General features: G+C 44.0%; 2 protein-coding genes across 8 annotated transcripts in view; one reads left to right on the plus strand and one right to left on the minus strand.

Moving 5' to 3' along the window:
• The window catches only part of USO1 (USO1 vesicle transport factor), an 89687-nt gene extending 89143 nt beyond the window's left edge, over positions 1–544 (minus strand). The window contains exon 1 of the mRNA XM_003832309.5: positions 183–544. Coding sequence (XP_003832357.1) covers positions 183–248 — 66 coding nt within the window. The 5' untranslated portion in view covers positions 249–544. The remainder of the gene's footprint in view (positions 1–182) is intronic.
• A 109-nt stretch (positions 545–653) lies between these two features.
• Positions 654–18164, plus strand: part of G3BP2 (G3BP stress granule assembly factor 2) — an 82630-nt gene continuing 65119 nt past the window's right edge. For 4 of the 7 annotated variants that reach the window (XM_055111412.2, XM_055111417.2, XM_034958654.3 and 1 more), the window contains exons 1-2: positions 655–792; positions 892–1012. The gene's annotated coding sequence lies outside the window, so the exon portion shown is untranslated. Of the gene's footprint in view, positions 793–891; positions 1013–18164 lie in introns of all 7 variants that reach the window. The other 3 variants (XM_034958655.3, XM_055111418.3, XM_063603553.1) reach the window with 2 other exon arrangements.

An 18164-nucleotide genomic window follows, 5' to 3' on the forward strand; every position in this document is an offset into this window, starting at 1 on the left:
GAGCTGGGGGCGTGATTGAATAACTCTGGGATTTCAGGAGCGGAAGGAGGGCAAAGGGGGAGGCGGCATGTGGATCCCCCCTCCATGGTGGGACGCTGGAGGTGACCTTCGGGTCTCCGAGTGCTCCGTCCCCGTCCCTGCCCGGACCCCTTCCCAAGTCCCAGACCCGCTGCTCCTCTCACCGTCTCGGCTTCTGTGTGCTGGGGTCCGGCACTCTGACCCCCCATTACCCCGCGGAGGAAATTCATCTTGCCGTTCAGCCACCAGGTTTACCGGCCCCTCCGGAAAAAAAAGAAGACAACTTCCCCCGCCCTCCGCAGGGCCTGGCCCCCAATCCCGCACTCTACACTCTCCTACTGCTGCCACCACCGCCTACAACTCGGCGGCCACTCCAGCCCTCTAAGCCCGGAAACAGCCGCCAGCAGCGGCCAAGATGCGCATGCGCGTAGACGTGGCATTACGTGGCGGCTCGAAGGTTGAAGGCAAAAGGGGAGCGGAGGCGAGAGGAACCTCTTAGCTAGGTTCCGCCGAAGCCCCACCCACTGCGCAGGCCCCGCCTCCCGCCGCAGGGGCACGCCTCCTACCCCCACCCTTCGCGGATTGATCCTGCTGGCCGCAGCCACCCACGTGGTGGAAGCCCGTCCCTGCAGGCTGGAGAGGATTTGATTAGACTACGCGTTTCGACTTGCAGGGTGTTTAATCGTCGCCAAGCGGGACTTACTGCAAGCTATCAAATCTGAGGTCTTATTTTGTTGAGTCGAAAGTGAAATTTTCCTTTGGCCAACGTGACAGGTAAGGCTTCCTGGCGCCTGAGAGGGTTCGCTTGGTTTGACGGTTTACTGGTACCAGCATTGTGGCTTTCTGATCCCGGTAAATTGCATTTCTTTACAGGGCTTTGTTTGGTGATAAAAAGGGTTACTAGACTCCCCTCATTCCACTGCCACTGGAGGGCGCATTTCTCAGCTCTTGCTCTTCAAACCTGCTGAAAGGAATTCCTAGATCTAAACACCAGGTACACCTCTATTTTCAAGTGTCGTCAGGAGGAAACCCATCAAACCCTACATTTAGCTTACTAGAGAAATACATTGTTCTGCTGTGTCAGTTTGGCGAGTAACATAATGTTTCGTTATTAACTCTCAACCCCTGTGTTTTCAGTTTTTTTTTTTAACATGAAAAATTGTCATTTTCTCTAATTGGTATGCCTGTTCCTTTGGCAGTGAGGTTGTCAGTACACATGCTTCTGGAATAGTCTTGTAAATTTCTTGAGGCTAAAAAGCACAGGTCTAGTTAGCTAACTGACTTATGCACCTCTCCCCTTGGATTCCCCACAGGTCTCAGATTCAGCATTTAAAATTGAACTCGTCATCTTTCCCTGCCTCCCTTAAAGAAAAAAAGTCAATATGCTGCTTCTACTGTGTGCGTGCCGTGCTCAGTAGTACCACTGTCCAAATAATTGCCTAAGCTAGACAGAGGAAGCTGGGAAGAATCTTAGACTCTGGCTTTCCACCCACACATGTCCAATCAATAGTCATGTCCTATCATTTCTATTTATAGAATATTTCTCAAATAGGTCTTCTGCTCTCCATCCTCTGTGCCTGTGACATAGATTATGTTCTTCTCATCATTTCTCATTGAGATGACAGCAACAGCCTCCTAATTAGTTTGTCTGCATTCAGCCCTGGCTTCCTTCCAGTCCAATCTCCAGTCCATCCTTGGGTGAGACTAACAACAACAAAACATCTGTTCATGTCACTCCTCTTAAAATCCTCCAGTTGTTCCCCATTCTGTCCAGAATAAAGTCCAAACTCCTTAGTTTGTCATACAGGCCTGTTATGATTTAGCTCCTGCCTACTTTTTCAGCTCCTGCCTCCCCCACATACTCTGGGCATTTTTCTCAGACCTGGATATGCCCTTCCCTTCCTTTCTCTTCATCAAGCAAACTCCTGCTAATTCCTTAAGACTCAACTCTGACATCATTCTTGAAAGCTTTCCCTAAAATGTAGGTACACATCTATATGTTAGCACTTTGCAGTTATTGATACTGTATATGGTGTACATTGAATAAATGCTTGCTAAACCAAACTGTTAAGGGCAGGACTATGTTATTCATTTTATATCTCTGTTGCTTACCACTGTCTCATAAAAGGTGATATTGATGGATAAATGAATAAATTATTGAAAGAATATATGAATATTATACTAAGAGGAGGTTCCCTTTTTTTAATCTGTAAAGTGAAATTGTAGGGAAGACATCATAAGCTATGCGTTTCCTAGTGCCAACGTTTTAAGCCTGGGCAACTTGGAGAATGGTGGGGTCATACTGCCAAAAATACTGTGCGCTAAGCATTGTCCTCTGCTTTAAAGCTATACACTTGACATTTTACCGTAGACATTTTCCATGGGAGCATTTTGTTGCAGCCTAAAAAAAGTAACCAGTAAGTTACTCAGCATTTTTGTTACTAAGAAATGCATGCAAAGAACTTCACTTAAGCCCCTAAGCCTCACCCCTCCCTGAACCTCACTTCACCTGGTCCCTGAACCTCACTCTACCCCATCATCAGGAATGAGGCTCATAGATGGAGTGGGCCACAAATGTCTATTACTCCTCTTATTTAATAATTAAAAAGAGTGCCTTGACATTTTAGCATAGTTGTTTAAAGGCACCAGCCTTGTCAAATGTCCTGTTTTGTTTTAAACTTTGGTGGGTACAGTAGGTTACTGTACTTCAGTGAGTAAAGTAGGTTACTATACTTTCGTGAGTGTAGTAGTAACAGCTTACTATGAATTTTCCCTGCATTTGACCTGTTTTCTTCCCCAGCAGCATCCCCTGCACAGGAGTGATGGACAGTTGGGTGCAAAGGTGATGAAGGTGGGATCCCCGAGGCATTGTCACTACAGAACAACCATGAAATAGACTCCTTATTTCAGAGGAAGAGTTACATATTAATCCACTTCTACTGATTTTGTAGAGGGAGAAAAGTCAGGGACTGTGTTGTATTCCTGTTTGCATCCTTTAATCATCTAGTATAATTCCTTTAATATGGTAGATGCTCAGGAACTACCTGAGTTAATAAAGGAAGAGAAAACTTGAACAAATTGTGACGGCCTGACTTGCACTGTTAATACTTCTGGCTTTCATAAATCTAAGCATTCAGGATAAGAGTCCTATGAATCATTAAAATACATATAATCAAAATTAAGAATGATCTTTTTCTAAACCAAACCTGACAATAGATCAACGAACAAAATTCATTGGTTTGAAATTCATTTTTTCAAATTGCTTTTTTCAGTGTCCCACTTAACTTTCTAGTGGAAAACTCGCAAAAACAACGAAATATAATTGCATAAGATTGTTTTTTAGTTGGGGTGGTAGTAAGGTGGAATGTTGTCTATGCCTGCTTGGGAGGATAAATATAAATGATCATTTGTATTTGAAATCTATCATATATAGGTTTTTATTTATTTATTATTTTGCTAGGTTATAAGCCCCTTCAGTATCATATATAGGTTTTTAAAGACGTAGCTCATGGCTATAATCCCAGCACTTTGGGAGGCCAAGGTGGGAGGATCATTTAAGCTCAGGAGTTCAACACCAGCCTGGGCAATGTGGCAAAACCCTGTCTCTACAAAAAATAAAATATTAGCTGAGCATGGTGGCATGCGCCTGTATTCCCAGCCAGTAGTCCCACTTACTTGGGAGGGTGTGGGAGGATCGCTGGAGCCTGGGAGATCGAGGCTGCATTGAGCCATGATTGTGCCACTGCATTCCAGCTGGGAGGATGGAGTGAGACCCTGTCCCCCAAAAAAAAAAAAAAAAAAAAAAGACTAGTTGAGGCTGGGCGAGGTGGCTCACGCCTGTAATCCCAGCACTTTGGGAGGCTGAGGTGGACGGATCACCTGAAGTTGGGAGTTCCAGACCAGCCTGACCAACATGGAGAAACCCCGTTGTCTACTAAAAATACAAAATTAGCTCGGCGTGGTGGCACATACATCCTGGAACTCCTGGGTTCAAGAGCTCTTCCTGCCTCAGCCTCCTGAGTAGCTAGGACTACAGGTGCACACCATCATGCCTGGCTAATTTTTTTTTTTTTTGTAGAGATGAAGTCTTGCTATGTTACACAGACTGATGTCAAACTCCCGGCCTCAAGCTATTCTCCTGCCTCAGCCTCCCAAAATACTGGGGTTGCAGGTGTGAGCCAACTGCCCCAGGCTTCAAAATATTTTTATTTTGTTATTTATTTATTTATTTATTTATTTATTTTGAGATGGAGCCTCGCTCTGTCACCCAGGCTGGAGTGTAGTGGCGCGATCTCGGCTCACTGCAACCTCGGCCTCCCGGGTTCAAGCGATTCTCCTGCCTCAGCCTTCCAAGTAGCTGGGAATAGAGGCACATGCCACCATGCCTGGCTAATTTTTTGTATTTTTAGTAGAGACAGGTTTTCACCGTGTTAGTTAGGATGGCCTCGATCTCCTGACCTTATGATCCGCCTGCCTCAGCCTCTCAAAGTGCGTGAGCCACCGCGCCTAGCCCTCAAAATATTTTTTTTTTTTTTTTTGAGACGGAGTCTCGCTCTGTCGCCCAGGCTAGAGTGCAGTGACGCGATCTCAGCTCACTGCAAGCTCCGCCTCCTGGGTTCACGCCATTCTCCTGCCTCAGCCTCTGGAGTAGCTGGGACTACAGGCGCCCGCCACCGCGCCCGGCTAATTTTTTGTATTTTTGGTAGAGACGGAGTTTCTCTGTGGTCTCGATCTCCTCATCTCGTGATCCGCCCGCCTCGGCCTCCCAAAGTGCTGGGATTACAGGCATGAGCCACCGCGCCCGGCGCCCTCAAAATATTTTTAAAAGCCTTAGGAAATCCTTGGGAGAGGAGAGTCCAAGAAAGAAGGTTTTGGTAGCTGGGCGTGGTGGCCTATCATTCCAGCTATGCGCAGGAGGCTGAGGCATGAGAATTGCTTGAAGTTGCAGTGAGTCAAGATTGTGCCACTGCACTCCAGCCCAGGTGACGGAGTGAGACCCTTTCTCAAAAAAAAAAAAAAAAAAAAAAAAAAAAAAAGGATTCTGGGCCCTCCCATCCTGCTCCATTTGATTGGTTTCATTTGTTTATACTTCCTGTTTCGCTTGAACAAAAAGATTCAGAGGCTAAAATGTTGGACAGCTACCTCTCTCGGGAGATAAGAAATGAGACCAGGCCGGGCACGGTAACTCACCCTTGTAATCCCAGCACTTTGGGAGGCCGAGGCGGGTGTATCACCTGAGGTCGGGAGCTTGAGACCAGCCTGACCAACATGGAGAAATCCCGTCTCTACTAAAAATACAGAATTAGCCGAGCGTGGTGGTGCATGCCTGTAATCCTAGCTACTCGGGAGGCTGAGGCAGGAGAATCGCTTAAACTGGGAGGCGGAGGTTGCAGTGAGCCAGGATCTTGCCATTGCCCTCCAGCCTGCGCAACAAGAGCGAAACTCCGTCTCAAGAAATGAGACCAAGGTAAGGACTTGGAATAGTTGAGGTGTCTCACATGCTATAGAGCCCAGAGTTCCTGCTTTACTTTTTTTTAAAGGAATGGTAATTGTTGCCTCCTGTCGTTGTTTTTGGGATTTTATTAGATAATATCTGTAACGTTCATATTACTTAGTACTTGAAACATAGTAAGTACTCAATAATGATTAGAGTGGAGACCCTGATCATCTTCGGTATTATCAATTTCTTAACAACTGAACGTTTAAAGATATTACCCTGTAAGTCTTCAACTCCAGCCCTACTAGCTCATGTTACTGAGAAGTCTGTTACTTCAGATGAGGCTTAATCTGGGGTATCAAGCCAATTTCCCTGTGATCTGGGTTTCCACTATTTCTGGACTCTGCTCTCCTTAACTGTTTTTGTTTTTTTTTCTCTGGCTCCATGCGGGGCAAGATGGCTGCCAGGACATATAGTCCTAGTATCCTAGGCCCAAGTTCATCAAAGACTCCCAACCTCTCTCCTAAGAGTCCCAGCAAAAGTCTCCTTGTGACTCATTGAACCTGATTGGGTCGCATGCCTATGTGGTGAGCTAATTCCTGTAGTTTAAGGTTTGAGATGTTCTGATTGGCCTTGAGTCACATTCCCACCTCTAAAGCAAGGAGTAGAAGTCTTCATCTTATCTCAAAGCATATGGCATAGGAGCTGGGGAACAGGGACATTCACATTTCTCCTAGGAAATCTGGAATAGTATGCCAGGAGAATGTTTATCAGGATAAGAAAAACAATACATGCTCACTGTATCCCCTAACGTACTTAAACTGCTTGCCAGTTTTTTTTGAAATTATTTTTCCAGCATAATCACTAGTGTATGCTAGCGTAAGTTCTGCCTCTGCAAAGATTCAAAAGATCATGTTACATTATTTAATAAACGTAATTTGACATTGCATTGTACTTAAATCAGCAAGCAAATCTATACCCTTTTTTTAAAGGAAGTATAACCCAGGTGTGTTTCCATTTTTAAGAAAATACAATAAGCAGAATTACTTATGAAACACCTAAAAAAAAAAAATAGAAAGAAAGAAGAAACACCTAAATTAGGAAATCCCATTTTCATTTCCAAAGGACTTTTTATTTTTATTTATTTATTTATTTTATTTGCAATTTTTTTTTGCGACGGAGTCTCACTCTGTCTCCAGGCTGGAGTGCAGTGATGCGATCTTGGCTCACTACAATCTCTGCCTCCCAGGTTCAAGCTATTCTGCCTCAGCCTCCCAAGTAGCTGGGATTATAGGTGCGTGCCAGCACACCCAGCTAATTTTTGTATTTTTAGTAGAGACGGGGTTTCACCATGTTGGCCAGGATGGTCTTGATCTCCTTACCTCGTGACCCACCCGCCTCAGCCTCCCAAAGTGCTGGGATTACAGGCATGAGCCACCATGCCTGGCCAAAGGACTTTTTATAAAACTGTTTATCGAGGGACAAGTTTATCAGATCCAGGCCCTAGCACTGTTTCTTGTGGAGAATTTGACTGTTACCTCCCAACACCATTGTCTCTCCCCCAACACCTCAAGCCAGCTGAACAAGTATGTCCTGAATAGCCAGGGTAGGGTTGCAGTCTTTACTGTCCCATTCGATAGCTAGACCAAAGCTTTTGAAGTTCGCATTGGGTGATGCCAAGATTCCATGTAAGCTTAAGATGATTTTAATGGAGTCATTGCCAACTTCCCAGCAAGCTATGATTTTAGAGTAGTTGGCAGCTGATCTCTGTCATTTGCCTGAGGCTATGCCCCAAGCAAGTATTTGTGGCGGGAGGGAATGACAGAGTTGTCTCTTGAGATCAGACTGGGCCTCCAGGCCAGCAGATGGTAGCTGACCTGGACCAAAACTTTCCAAAGTCAGCCCACACTTCCAAGGTCCCCTCTCTGCAACCCCCTTCTCCCAGGCTCAAGCGATCCTCCCATCTCAGCCTCCTGCATAGCTGGGACTACAGGTGTGCACTACCACACCCAGCTAATTTTTATTTTATTTTATTGTAGAGATGGGGTTTCACCATCTTGCCCAGGCTGCTCTCAAACTCCTGGAGACCCACCCGCCTCAGCCTCCCAAAGTGCTGAGATTACGGGCATGAGTCACCATGCCCGGCCATAATTCCAGTTTTTTAATGAAGTTGACTTTAAGATGCCAATGGCCTGTGATTGACAGATACACTAGGGAGATAATCAGGATGGGCTCAGTAACCTGCAGATGTTATGTGGAGGGTCCAGAACTGGCATAGGCAGGTGGTTTGGGAAAAGGAGAGGTAGTTGGGTGTGGACATAATTTTCTGCCAGTAGCTTAGGAGTCCATGGGCAGAGGGATGGAAGATGAGAAGATTGTAAGTACAAAGAGGCAAAGAAGAGAAGTCTTCTGTTTGGCCTCTGCCCCTGATGCTTCCTTACAGGATCACACAAACACCATACTAGTTGTGGGTGGTATAAAGAACTAGAAGAGGCTGGGCACAGTGGCTCACGCCCGTAATCCCAGCACTTTGGGAGGCCAAGGCGGGTGGATCACCTGAGATTGGGAGTTCGAGACCAGCCTGACCAACATGGAGAAACCCCGTGTCTACTAAAAATACAAAATTAGCTGGGCATGGTGGTGCATGCCTGTAATCCCAGCTATTCGGGAGGCTGAGGCAGGAGAATCGCTTGAACCTGGGAGGCGGAGGTTGCGGTGAGCCGAGATCGCGCCACTGCACTCCAGCCTGGGTGACAAGAGGGAAACTCTGTCTCCAAAAACAACAACAACAACAAAAACAAAACAAAGAAAAACAAAAAAAAAAAACCCAAGAACTAGAAGAGGGCCGGGTGTGGTGGCTCACGCCTGTAATTCCAGCACTTTGGGAGGCTGAGGTGGGCAGATCACCTGAGCTCAAGAGTTCGAGACTAGCCTGGCCAACATGGTGAAACCTCATCTCTACTAAAAATACAAAAAATTAGCTGGCTGGGCATCATGGCACGTGCCTGTAATCCTAGCTACTTGGGAGGCCGAGACACAAGAATCTCTTGAACCTGTGAGGCGGAGGTTGCAGTGAGCTGAGATTGCACCACTGCACTCCAGCCTGAGTGACAGAGCAATACTGTGTCTCCAGGGGAAAAAAAAGAACTAGAAAAGATCCAACTTGCCCTTCCCACTGCCCTCTCCCCACCTCCAATACCTACACACATGACCTTTTCAGGACAGGGGCACAAAGTCTGTGACCCAAAGTGACCTAGACCCTAGTCCTAGATGTGCTCTCTCTTTCCCAAGTATGTGAGTATTGACTCCTAAATAGCTCAGAATCTAAGGTCTGTATAGGTTATTGCAGCAGCCGGTCTCCTTCATGTGAGGGTGCTGCTATCTAGGTCTCGTTCTAGTATCTGGGTCAGAGAAAAATGACTATACTGGTATTTTGGTATTTATGGTGTAATAAATACCAGGATCTTTGTTTTTTAAAAAGTTCATAATTTGTCCCATTTAAAACCAATCAGTGAAAGGAAGTATTTAACACATTTCATTTTAACATATATTAGTGATTGCTATCAACTTCAGAAAAGCCCCGGGGCATGGCTGATGGGTTGATTAGCTTTCAGTGTCTTCTTTCCTGCACCTTTAACTCTGTTGCATGAAGCTTTTTGAGCCTCAGCCTCTGGATAGCTGCTTAGCTCTGGCCAGAGGCTAGGCCTTCCTGGTGCAGCAGTTTTGATTTTTTTCTGACAACCTGGGAAGGATGGTCCTTCTTGTGGTCTAACACTTGCCTGCCCCAGCTGAGTAAGCCACTGTGTTCAGAGAGCTTTTCACATGGGATCCATACTCTGCCCCTTTGATGGGGACATGAGTTGCAGGAGCTGATGGACAAAGAGAGGGTAGAAGGATTTCTGTGAAGGATACAGTGAGGATCGAATGTGAGAGAGATCCAAGAAACTGAATGAAATTGCTGACTAATATCTGCAGCAGCTAGAGTATTGCACCCACATAAATACAGTTTTTTTTTCCTTCAGTACTTAAAATAGCTCAGTATACCAGAATACTGAAAACAGATGTGCTTGGTTTCTTGAATTATTGATTCGGCAAACATTTGAGCCTCTGTCCTCTGTGCCAGGCCCTGCCATAGGCAGTCTCCTGTGTGTTTTTCGTTCTGGACTGCTAGAAATTCTTATTCCTGTTTCACAGAGAGAGAAGCCTAGACTTCAGCATGATACAGACCAGAAAAGCATGTTTTCTTTGCAAACCTAGACAGATGTTGCCACTTTTGGACTGCTGTAACCTTGGGCAAATTATTTAATTTTGCTGTATCAATTGGATTACCACGTGCTGCAATAGAACACCAAACTAAAGAGTGTCTTGAATAAATTAGGAGGTAGGCAGTGCAGGACTAACAACAGAGGCTGTAGGATGCCAGCTTGGATGCAAGCTGGAATTTTTCTGTGCAGGCATCCTTGGCCTGAGGTTACAGGCTGACTGTTCTATCTCCAGCATCACATTTCTTATTCTGGGCAAGAAAAGGGGCAAAGGTGAAGGGTAAAAAGTATCTACAAATGAGTGTGCCTTTCCCATTCTTCTACCCTTTTAACTTTTTATATTGAACTAATTTCAGAATTGCAGAGAGATTGCAAAAGGTGAACCTTTTTACCCCATTTGCTTTATCATTTCTTTTCTTTTTTTCTGACATGGAGTTTCACTTTTGTTGCCCAGGCTGGAGTGCGGTGGTGCGATCTCTGCTCACTGCAACCTTCGCCTCCCGGGTTCAAGTGATTCTCTTGCCTCCGCCTCCTGAGTAGCTGGAATTACAGGCACTCGCCACCACGCCCAGTTAATTTTTTGTATTTTTAGTAGAGATGGGGTTTCGCCATGTTGGCCAGGCTAGTCTCGAACTCCTGACCTCACGTGATCTGCCCGCCCTGGCCTTCCAAAGTGCTGGGGTTACAGGCGTGGGCCACTGTGCCCGGCATCATTTCTTTTCTTTAAATGTATATATTTCCCCCCTGAATATGTGAGAGGAATTTGTAGGCATGATGTCACTTGACCACCTAAATACTTCAGTGTCTAATTACTAAAGACAAAAGTATTTTCTCAATGATTTTAATAATCAAAACCAGGAAATGAACACTGATACATTGCCATTATCTAATTAATCTACAGGCCTTATTCAAATTTTGGCAGTAGTCCCACTAATTTCCTTTTTGGGGAAAAAGTTTTTTTCTTTTGGTCTAGGATCCAATTCAGGATTATGTGTTGTGTTTAGATGTCATGTCTCTTTAGCTGTCTTTAATCTGTAATAGTTACTCCATCTTTCTGTGTCTTTCATAATCTTGATGTTTTGGAGAGTACAGTATTGGTCAGTTATTTTGTAGAATGCCCCTCAATTTAGGTTTGTCTGAGCTTGCCTCACAATTAGAATATCACAGAAGTGCTGTCCTTCTCATAGTATATCCTCTCAGAAAGTATATGACATCTATTTTTCCCATTATTAGTGTTACCACTTTTTTGGTTTGTTTTTGTTTTTTGAGATGGGGTCTTACTGTGTCGCCTGGGCTGCAGTATAGTGCCCCATTCATAGCTCACTGTAACTTCAAATTCCTGGGCTCAAGGGATCCTCCTGCTTCAGCCTCCTGAGTCGCTAGGACTACAGGCACTTGTCAACATGCCTGACTAATGTATTTTATTTTATTTTGATTTCTGTTGAGAGTCTCGCTGTGTTGCCCAGGCTGGTCTTGAACTCCTGGCCTAAAGCAATCCTCCACCTTCGCCTCCCAAAGTGCCAAGATTACAGGCAGGATCCACCACTCCCTGCCAGTGATATCACTTTTGATTAATAGTTTAAAGTACTGTCTACCAGTCTTCTCCATTGTACAGTTACTATTTTTTCCCCTTGTAATTAGTAAGTATCATTTGGGAACATGCTTTAATAGTGTATAAATATCCTGTTTCTCATCAAACTTTCACTCTCCAATTTTAGCATCCTTTCATATTCTTGCCTGAATCATTGGTAGTTGCCAGTCTGCCTCCTGTATGAAAAGCTTTCCAGGAATCTCCATCTTTCAACTTCCACCTATTTTGTTAAGAACTGTGTCCATTCTTAGCTGCCAGAGTGCCTGGGAAATGAATTATTTTCTTGTTTTGTTTTGATATGGACATATTCTCTCAATAGAAGGGAGGATAAAAACTAGGTAAGCAACTTGCCAACCTAATAGCATTGGTGTAAGGATTAAATTGAATTATGATTGATACTTAAAAATACCCACCTCTAACCTATGGGAATAGGGTTTTGTTTATTTGTTTTGTTTTGTTTTTTGATCACTTTTGGTCACATAGCTAGTAAATGGCATAACAGATCTGCAACTCTAGTCTAGTCACTATACTATAGTTCCTTTTGCTGGTTTTAGAAATTCTATATTCTCTTAAATCTTTTGTCACTCCCTTCAGCTATATAACTAAGACTACTTCCATACTGTATTAATCTACAGAACTCTTTATGGAATGGTCTTATATACTAGATGAAGACAACATTATGTGTATATTAAGTAAAAAGCCTGATTCAAATTTCTTTCTATTTGGATATTTTCACCTCCCTTATAGTTCAAGATAATTGTTCACTTTTGGGGTTAATGGCTATTCATTTATTCTCCCAGTGATCGTAATCTAGAGGGACCTAGGAGGGGAAAATACTCAGAGAATAATGGCATTTGCTCAGCTTTATAAAGAAACACAATCATGTGTTGTATTGATTCTTTGCAGTTTAAAAAATATTTGACAGAACTGTAAAAATCTTTCCTCTTGTCAGTTGTAAGAACTGGAATTTTAACATTCTCTTCTCACAGAATCAATGTGAAAAACATGAAAATTTAATACCAGTTGGCAGTAAAATCTCACTTTATTTAACTGAGAATTTTACATTGAGTATGATGAGATCATGTACCTCAACATAATGTTAGTATATGACAGAAATTAAAAATGATGGTAAAAAAGGAATAAATCAAGATATGAAATTACTGAATGATCCCAGCTAAGTTTAAAATATTTACACAGGAAGAAGCTTAGAAGGAAATGTAGTAAGATATAAACTAAGAGTAGATATATATGTATATGTATATATATATAAAATTGTTTAAATTGGCACATAATCGTACATATTTATGGGATACAATATGACATTTCAATACATGTATACAATGTATAATGATCAAATTAGGGTAATTAGCGTATCTATCACCTCAAACAGTTATCATTTCTTTGTGTTGAGGACATTCAAAATCTGCTAACAGTAGTTGTATTTTGATGGAAGGGTTTTGTGTGATTATTTCTTCTTTCAATTGTTCCATAATTTCCAGCTTTTCTTTTTTATAATCACAAATAACAACAGACTTAGGGAACAAATTAAGTAGAAGCAGTTGTGGAAGAGAAATGTCATCTGGAACCCCAACAAAACTACTAGTTTGCTAGGGAGGAGAGACCCAAGGGGCTCCATGTTGCAGCTGATGCCCGAGCCTGAATTTCATCCCATCCTCTTTGGTACCATCTCTTTCTCCTTCCCTTTCATTCTTCCTTTCCTTTATATTATATTATATTATTTATTTTTTGAGATGGAGTTTTGCTGTTGTTGCAGAGGCTGGAGTGAAATGGCATGATCTTGGCTCACTGCAGCTTCCGCCTCCTGGATTCAAGCAGTTCTCCTGCCTCAGCCTCCTGAGTAGGTGGGATTACAGGCACGCACCACCATGCCCAGCTAATTTTTGTATTTTTAGTAGAGGCAGGATTTCACCACGTTGGCCAGGCTGGTCTCAAACTCCTGACCTCAGGTGATCCGCCCACCTTGGCCTCCCAAAGTGCTGGGATTATAGGCGTGAGCCACCGTGCCCTGCCCCTTTCCTTTATTCTTTTTTTATTTTCCTCACACTATATGGTAGGTGATGAGAATAATTATAAGAGAGACAGACAGTAGGAAGAAAATTACTCTTTTTTTTTTTTTCTTTGAGACGGGGTCTCACTCAACCGCCCAGGCTGGAGTGCAGTGGCACAATCTTGGCTCACTGCAACCACTGTCTCCTGGGTTCAAGAGATTCTCCCACCTCAGCCTCCCAAGTAGCTGGGATTACAGGCACCCGCCATCATGCCCAGCTAATTTTTGTATTTTAGTAGAGATGGGGTTTCACCATGTTGGCCAGGCTGGTCTTGAACTCCTGACCTCAGGTGATCTGTCCGTCTTGGCCTCCCAAAGTGCTAGGATTACAGGCGTGAGCCACTGCACCCGGCTGAAAATTACTCTTTAAAGCCAGACAGGTTGAATAGGAATGGTGAGAAAAGATAAAATAAAATAAAGCCAGACAGGGCCAGGCACGGTGTCTCCTGCTTATAATCCCAGCACTTTGGGAGGCCAAGGCAGAAGGATTGCCTGAAGCTAGGATTTCAAGACCAGCCTGGGCAACATAGTGAGACCCCCATCTCTTAAAAAAAAAAAAAATTATCCAGGCCTAGTGGTGTGCACCTGTAGTTCCAGCTACGTGGGAGGCTGAGACAGGAGGATTGCTTGAGCCTAGCAGTTTGAGGATGTAGTGAGCTATATTACACTACTGCACTCTAGCCTGGGCAACAAAGTGAGACCCCGTTCCTGAAAAATAAATAAATAAAGCCAGACAGACTTAAATTTGAATCCTGGCTTCATCATTTATTTATTCAACAAATAAATAAGCGGCTAGTGAGCAGCTACTATGCCACTGGGGATTTAGCAATGATTAAAACAGACAAAAATGTTTGCTTTTGTGGAGCTTGTATTCTTGTGGGAGAAAGTTCAAACCCCTATTGTTAAAGGGTCAATTTTGCTTACTTCCCAGCTAAGTTAGCTCACTTGGGGAAGTACATAATTTATGAGATGTGGAAAAGTAACCAATAGATTACAGAGGCCTACTTACAGAGGAAGTGTTTCCCAGTTGTTTCTGGCCTGTGACAAAGCTGCAATCTTGTCAGAGCACATGGAGACAAGGAGAGACACTCCTCTTGGTTTCTCATGTCGTCATCCACCAACTCGAGAAGCAGGCTGGGTGTGGTACTCACATCCATAATCCCAGCACTTTGGGAGGTCAAGGCAGGAGGATTGCTTGAGCCCAGGAATTCAAGACCAGCTTTGGTAACATAGTGAGACTCTGTCCCTAGAAAAAATAAAAATAAAGCAGTCCAAACACATCCCACACCTTGTCATTTATAGAAGGTATCATTAACATTCAGTAATAGCTTGGTACCTAGCACATTACATTACCTAGTATGTGGTCATATGTTCAATAAGCTTTTTTTTTTCCATTAAATGGAATTAGCTGACCTTAGTCTATACCCTTTCAATAAATTCAAGCCAAGGGCCATCAGAGCTGGTCTATTCTTACCCAAGTGAGGACCCAGAGTGAGTTGATGGAGTTGAAGGGAATAGGTTAGCAACCCTTGGAATAGATGACACTGTAAAAAACAGCATTATTTGAGCTGGGTGCAGTGATGTGTGCCTGTAGTCCTAGCTACTCCAGAGGCTGAGGTGGAAGGATCCCTTGAGCCCAGGAGTTAGAGTCCAGCCTGGGCAACATAATGAGACACGACCCCCTAACCCCATCTCTGAAACCCGCCCCACCACACACACACAACTGCATTCTTTAAATAAAAATGAAACCACAAATCAATCCTTCCTTCCTTCCTTCCTTCCTTCCTTTTTCTTTCTTTCTGAGATAGAGTCTTGCTCTGTTGCCCAGGCTGGAGTGCAGTGGCATGATCATGGCTCACTACAGCCTCTACCTCCTGGGCTCCAGCAATCGTTGTACCTCAGCCTACAGAGTAGTTGAGACTATAGGCATGTGCTACTACACCTGGCTGGTCGGTTTTTTTCATAGTAGGTTTTTTTTTTTTTTTTTTTTTGAGACGGAGTCTCACCCTGTTGCCCAGGCTGGAGTGTGGTGGTGCAATCTCAGCTCACTGCAACCTCTGCCTCCAGGGTTCAAGCGATTCTCCTTCCTCAGCCTCCCGAGTATCTGAGATTACAGGGGCCAACCACCGCACCTGGCTAATTTTTGTATTTTTAGTAGAGATAGGGTTTCACCATCTTGGCCGGGCTGGCCTCTAACTCCTGACCTTGTGATCCCCCTGCCTCAACCTCCCAAAGTGCTGGGATTACAGGTGTGAGCCACCATGCCCGGCCTGGCTGGTTGTTTTGTTGTTGTTGTTATTGTTTCAGACAAGTTCTCTCTGTTACCCAGGCTGGAGTGCAGTGACCGGTTATGACTCACTTTAGCCCCCAACTCCTGGACTCAGGTTATTCTCCCACCTCGGCCTCCCAAGTACCTGAAACTACAAGTGCGCGCCACCATGCCTGGCTATTTTTTTGTATTTTTTATAGACAGGGTTTCACCATGTTGCCCAGGCTGTTCTTGAATTCCTGGGCTCAAGCAGTCCTCCTGCCTTGGCTTCCCAAAGTACTGGGATTACAGGCATGAGCCACTGTGCCTGGACCCAGCTATTTTTGTTTTTTATTTTTGTAGAGAGTCTCACTCTGCTGCCCAGGCTGATCTCAAACTCCTCAGTGCAAGCGATCCTCCTGCCTTGGCCTCCCAAAGTGCTGGGACTACAGGCATGAGCCACCATGCCCAGCCCAAACTTTGTAACTTAATGGAGAAGATCCCAGTGGAGAGGTTCAACCGGACCATATTATCATTATTGTATTCCCCAAGATGTATGGACCATCTCCTCAGGTCTCACAAATTACTGCTTCCACCAGCATAATTGCCTCTAGGAGGCACTGCTTCCCCCTTTAAGGCTGCGGACCAGTTGCTGTGAATTATTATCTAGTCTACAGCTGAGCTGGGTTCTAGCTGCTAGGAGAAATAAATTATATGAGTGAGAGTGATGTCAATCGAGATCATGTGGCTTATAGAATTTGTTTACCCTCTGCAGCTCACGGGGATCCCTGTCTTCCTAGTTCTTGGGCTATTCATGCATACTGGGCCCTCTTTACTCCCAGCATCCAAGGAATCATTAGCCAGGCTTGATGGTAGGGGCTAGAGTAGAACAAAACATGTTTGCCAAGTTCTTTCTAAGAGCCAAGTCTAGTGGGGGAGAAGGGTATTCACCTAGATTCCTCAAGACTAGGCCAAGAAACAGGGCAAGGAAAAGGTCCTGACAGCCTTCTTAACACCTTCCCTGACAGTTCCTAGTTTTCTGGTTTGAAATTGAAAGGGGTACTTCCCTAAGGCAATACCTATCCCTCTAGCAGAGGGCAACCATTTCAGCACACAGCACAGTAAGTAACACTTTGTCGATGCACATAGTTGGTTATAGAGGGTCTGTTAATTACATATACATGGAATTTACTATGAAATAAATCTCAATTTTATGTATATATTGGCTGAAAAGCAGGTCATTTGTAGTAACAGTAGTTTAAAAAACCCAATGAGTTAATTAAATTAATGTTTACATTTTTATTCTGAAAATTAATATGTAATATTGAATAATATATTCTGCTTTCAGTAAATCCAGTTCTGCTCTAAGTAAATGCCACAAAGTTTGAAAAATGCAAGTTCATTTTAATTTCATAAAATTTATCTTTGACAGGACTAAGGCCCAATCAACTTTTTTCTACATTGATTTGTTAAACCACCGGATTATAATTAAGCTAACCATTAATGATCCTTTATAGCAAAAACTTAAAAACTGATAATTGTCTTTTTTTTTTTTTTTTTGAGTCTCGCTCTGTCACCCAGGCTGGAGTGCAGTGGCGCAGTCTCGGCTCACTACAAGCTCCGCCTCCCGGGTTCACGCCATTCTCCTGCCTCAGCCTCTCCGAGTAGCTGGGACTACAGGCGCCCGCCACCATGCCCGGCTAGTTTTTTGTATTTTTAGTAGAGACGGGGTTTCACCGTGGCCTTGATCTCCTGACCTCGTGATCCGCCCACCTCGGCCTCCCAAAGTGCTGGGATTACAAGCGTGAGCCACGGCGCTGCCGATAATTGTCTTAAGTGTTGTAGACATTATCTCAGGTCAATTTCTTTATCCCAACCTGGTTGTGAATGTCTAGTTTTTATTTGAGGGCTGGAGGGTCACATGTCCTGTACATACCTGTCTTTTATTATACTATTTTCCGTGTTTTCTGTTTTTTTTTTTTTTTTTTTTTCAAGACGGAGTTTTGCCCTTGTTGCCCAGGCTGGAGTGCAGTGGTGCGATCTTGGCTCACCGCAACTTCCACCTCCCTGCCTCAGCCTCCCGAGTAGCTGGGATTACAGGCATGCGCCACCACGCCCAGCTAATTTTGTATTTTTAGTAGAGACAGGGTTTCTCCATGTTGGTCAGGCTGCTCTCGAACTCCTGACCTCAGGTGATCCGCCCGCCTCAGCCTCTCAAAGTGCTGGGATTATAGGCATGAGCCACCAAGCCTGGCCACTCTTTTCCCTTTTGCTGTTAAGGTTGTTAGCAGTTCCCCTTGCTATGCATAATAGTCCTTTCCACTCCGATTTGCTGCTTGTCATTTAACATAGACCTTTAGTGGTGGTCAACTTTGACCATATTCTAGACATTGTTCTAATAACTTTGCATATATTAGCTAATATAATCTTCATAACCACCCTGTAGAGTAGGCAGTATCATTATGCTCATTCTTTTTTTTTTTTTTTTTGAGATAGAGTTTCGCTCTTGTTGCCCAGCCTGGAGTGCAATGGCACGATCT

The sequence above is a fragment of the Pan paniscus genome, chromosome 3 (assembly GCF_029289425.2).
Source record: "Pan paniscus chromosome 3, NHGRI_mPanPan1-v2.0_pri, whole genome shotgun sequence".
Taxonomy (NCBI): Eukaryota; Metazoa; Chordata; class Mammalia; order Primates; family Hominidae; genus Pan; species Pan paniscus.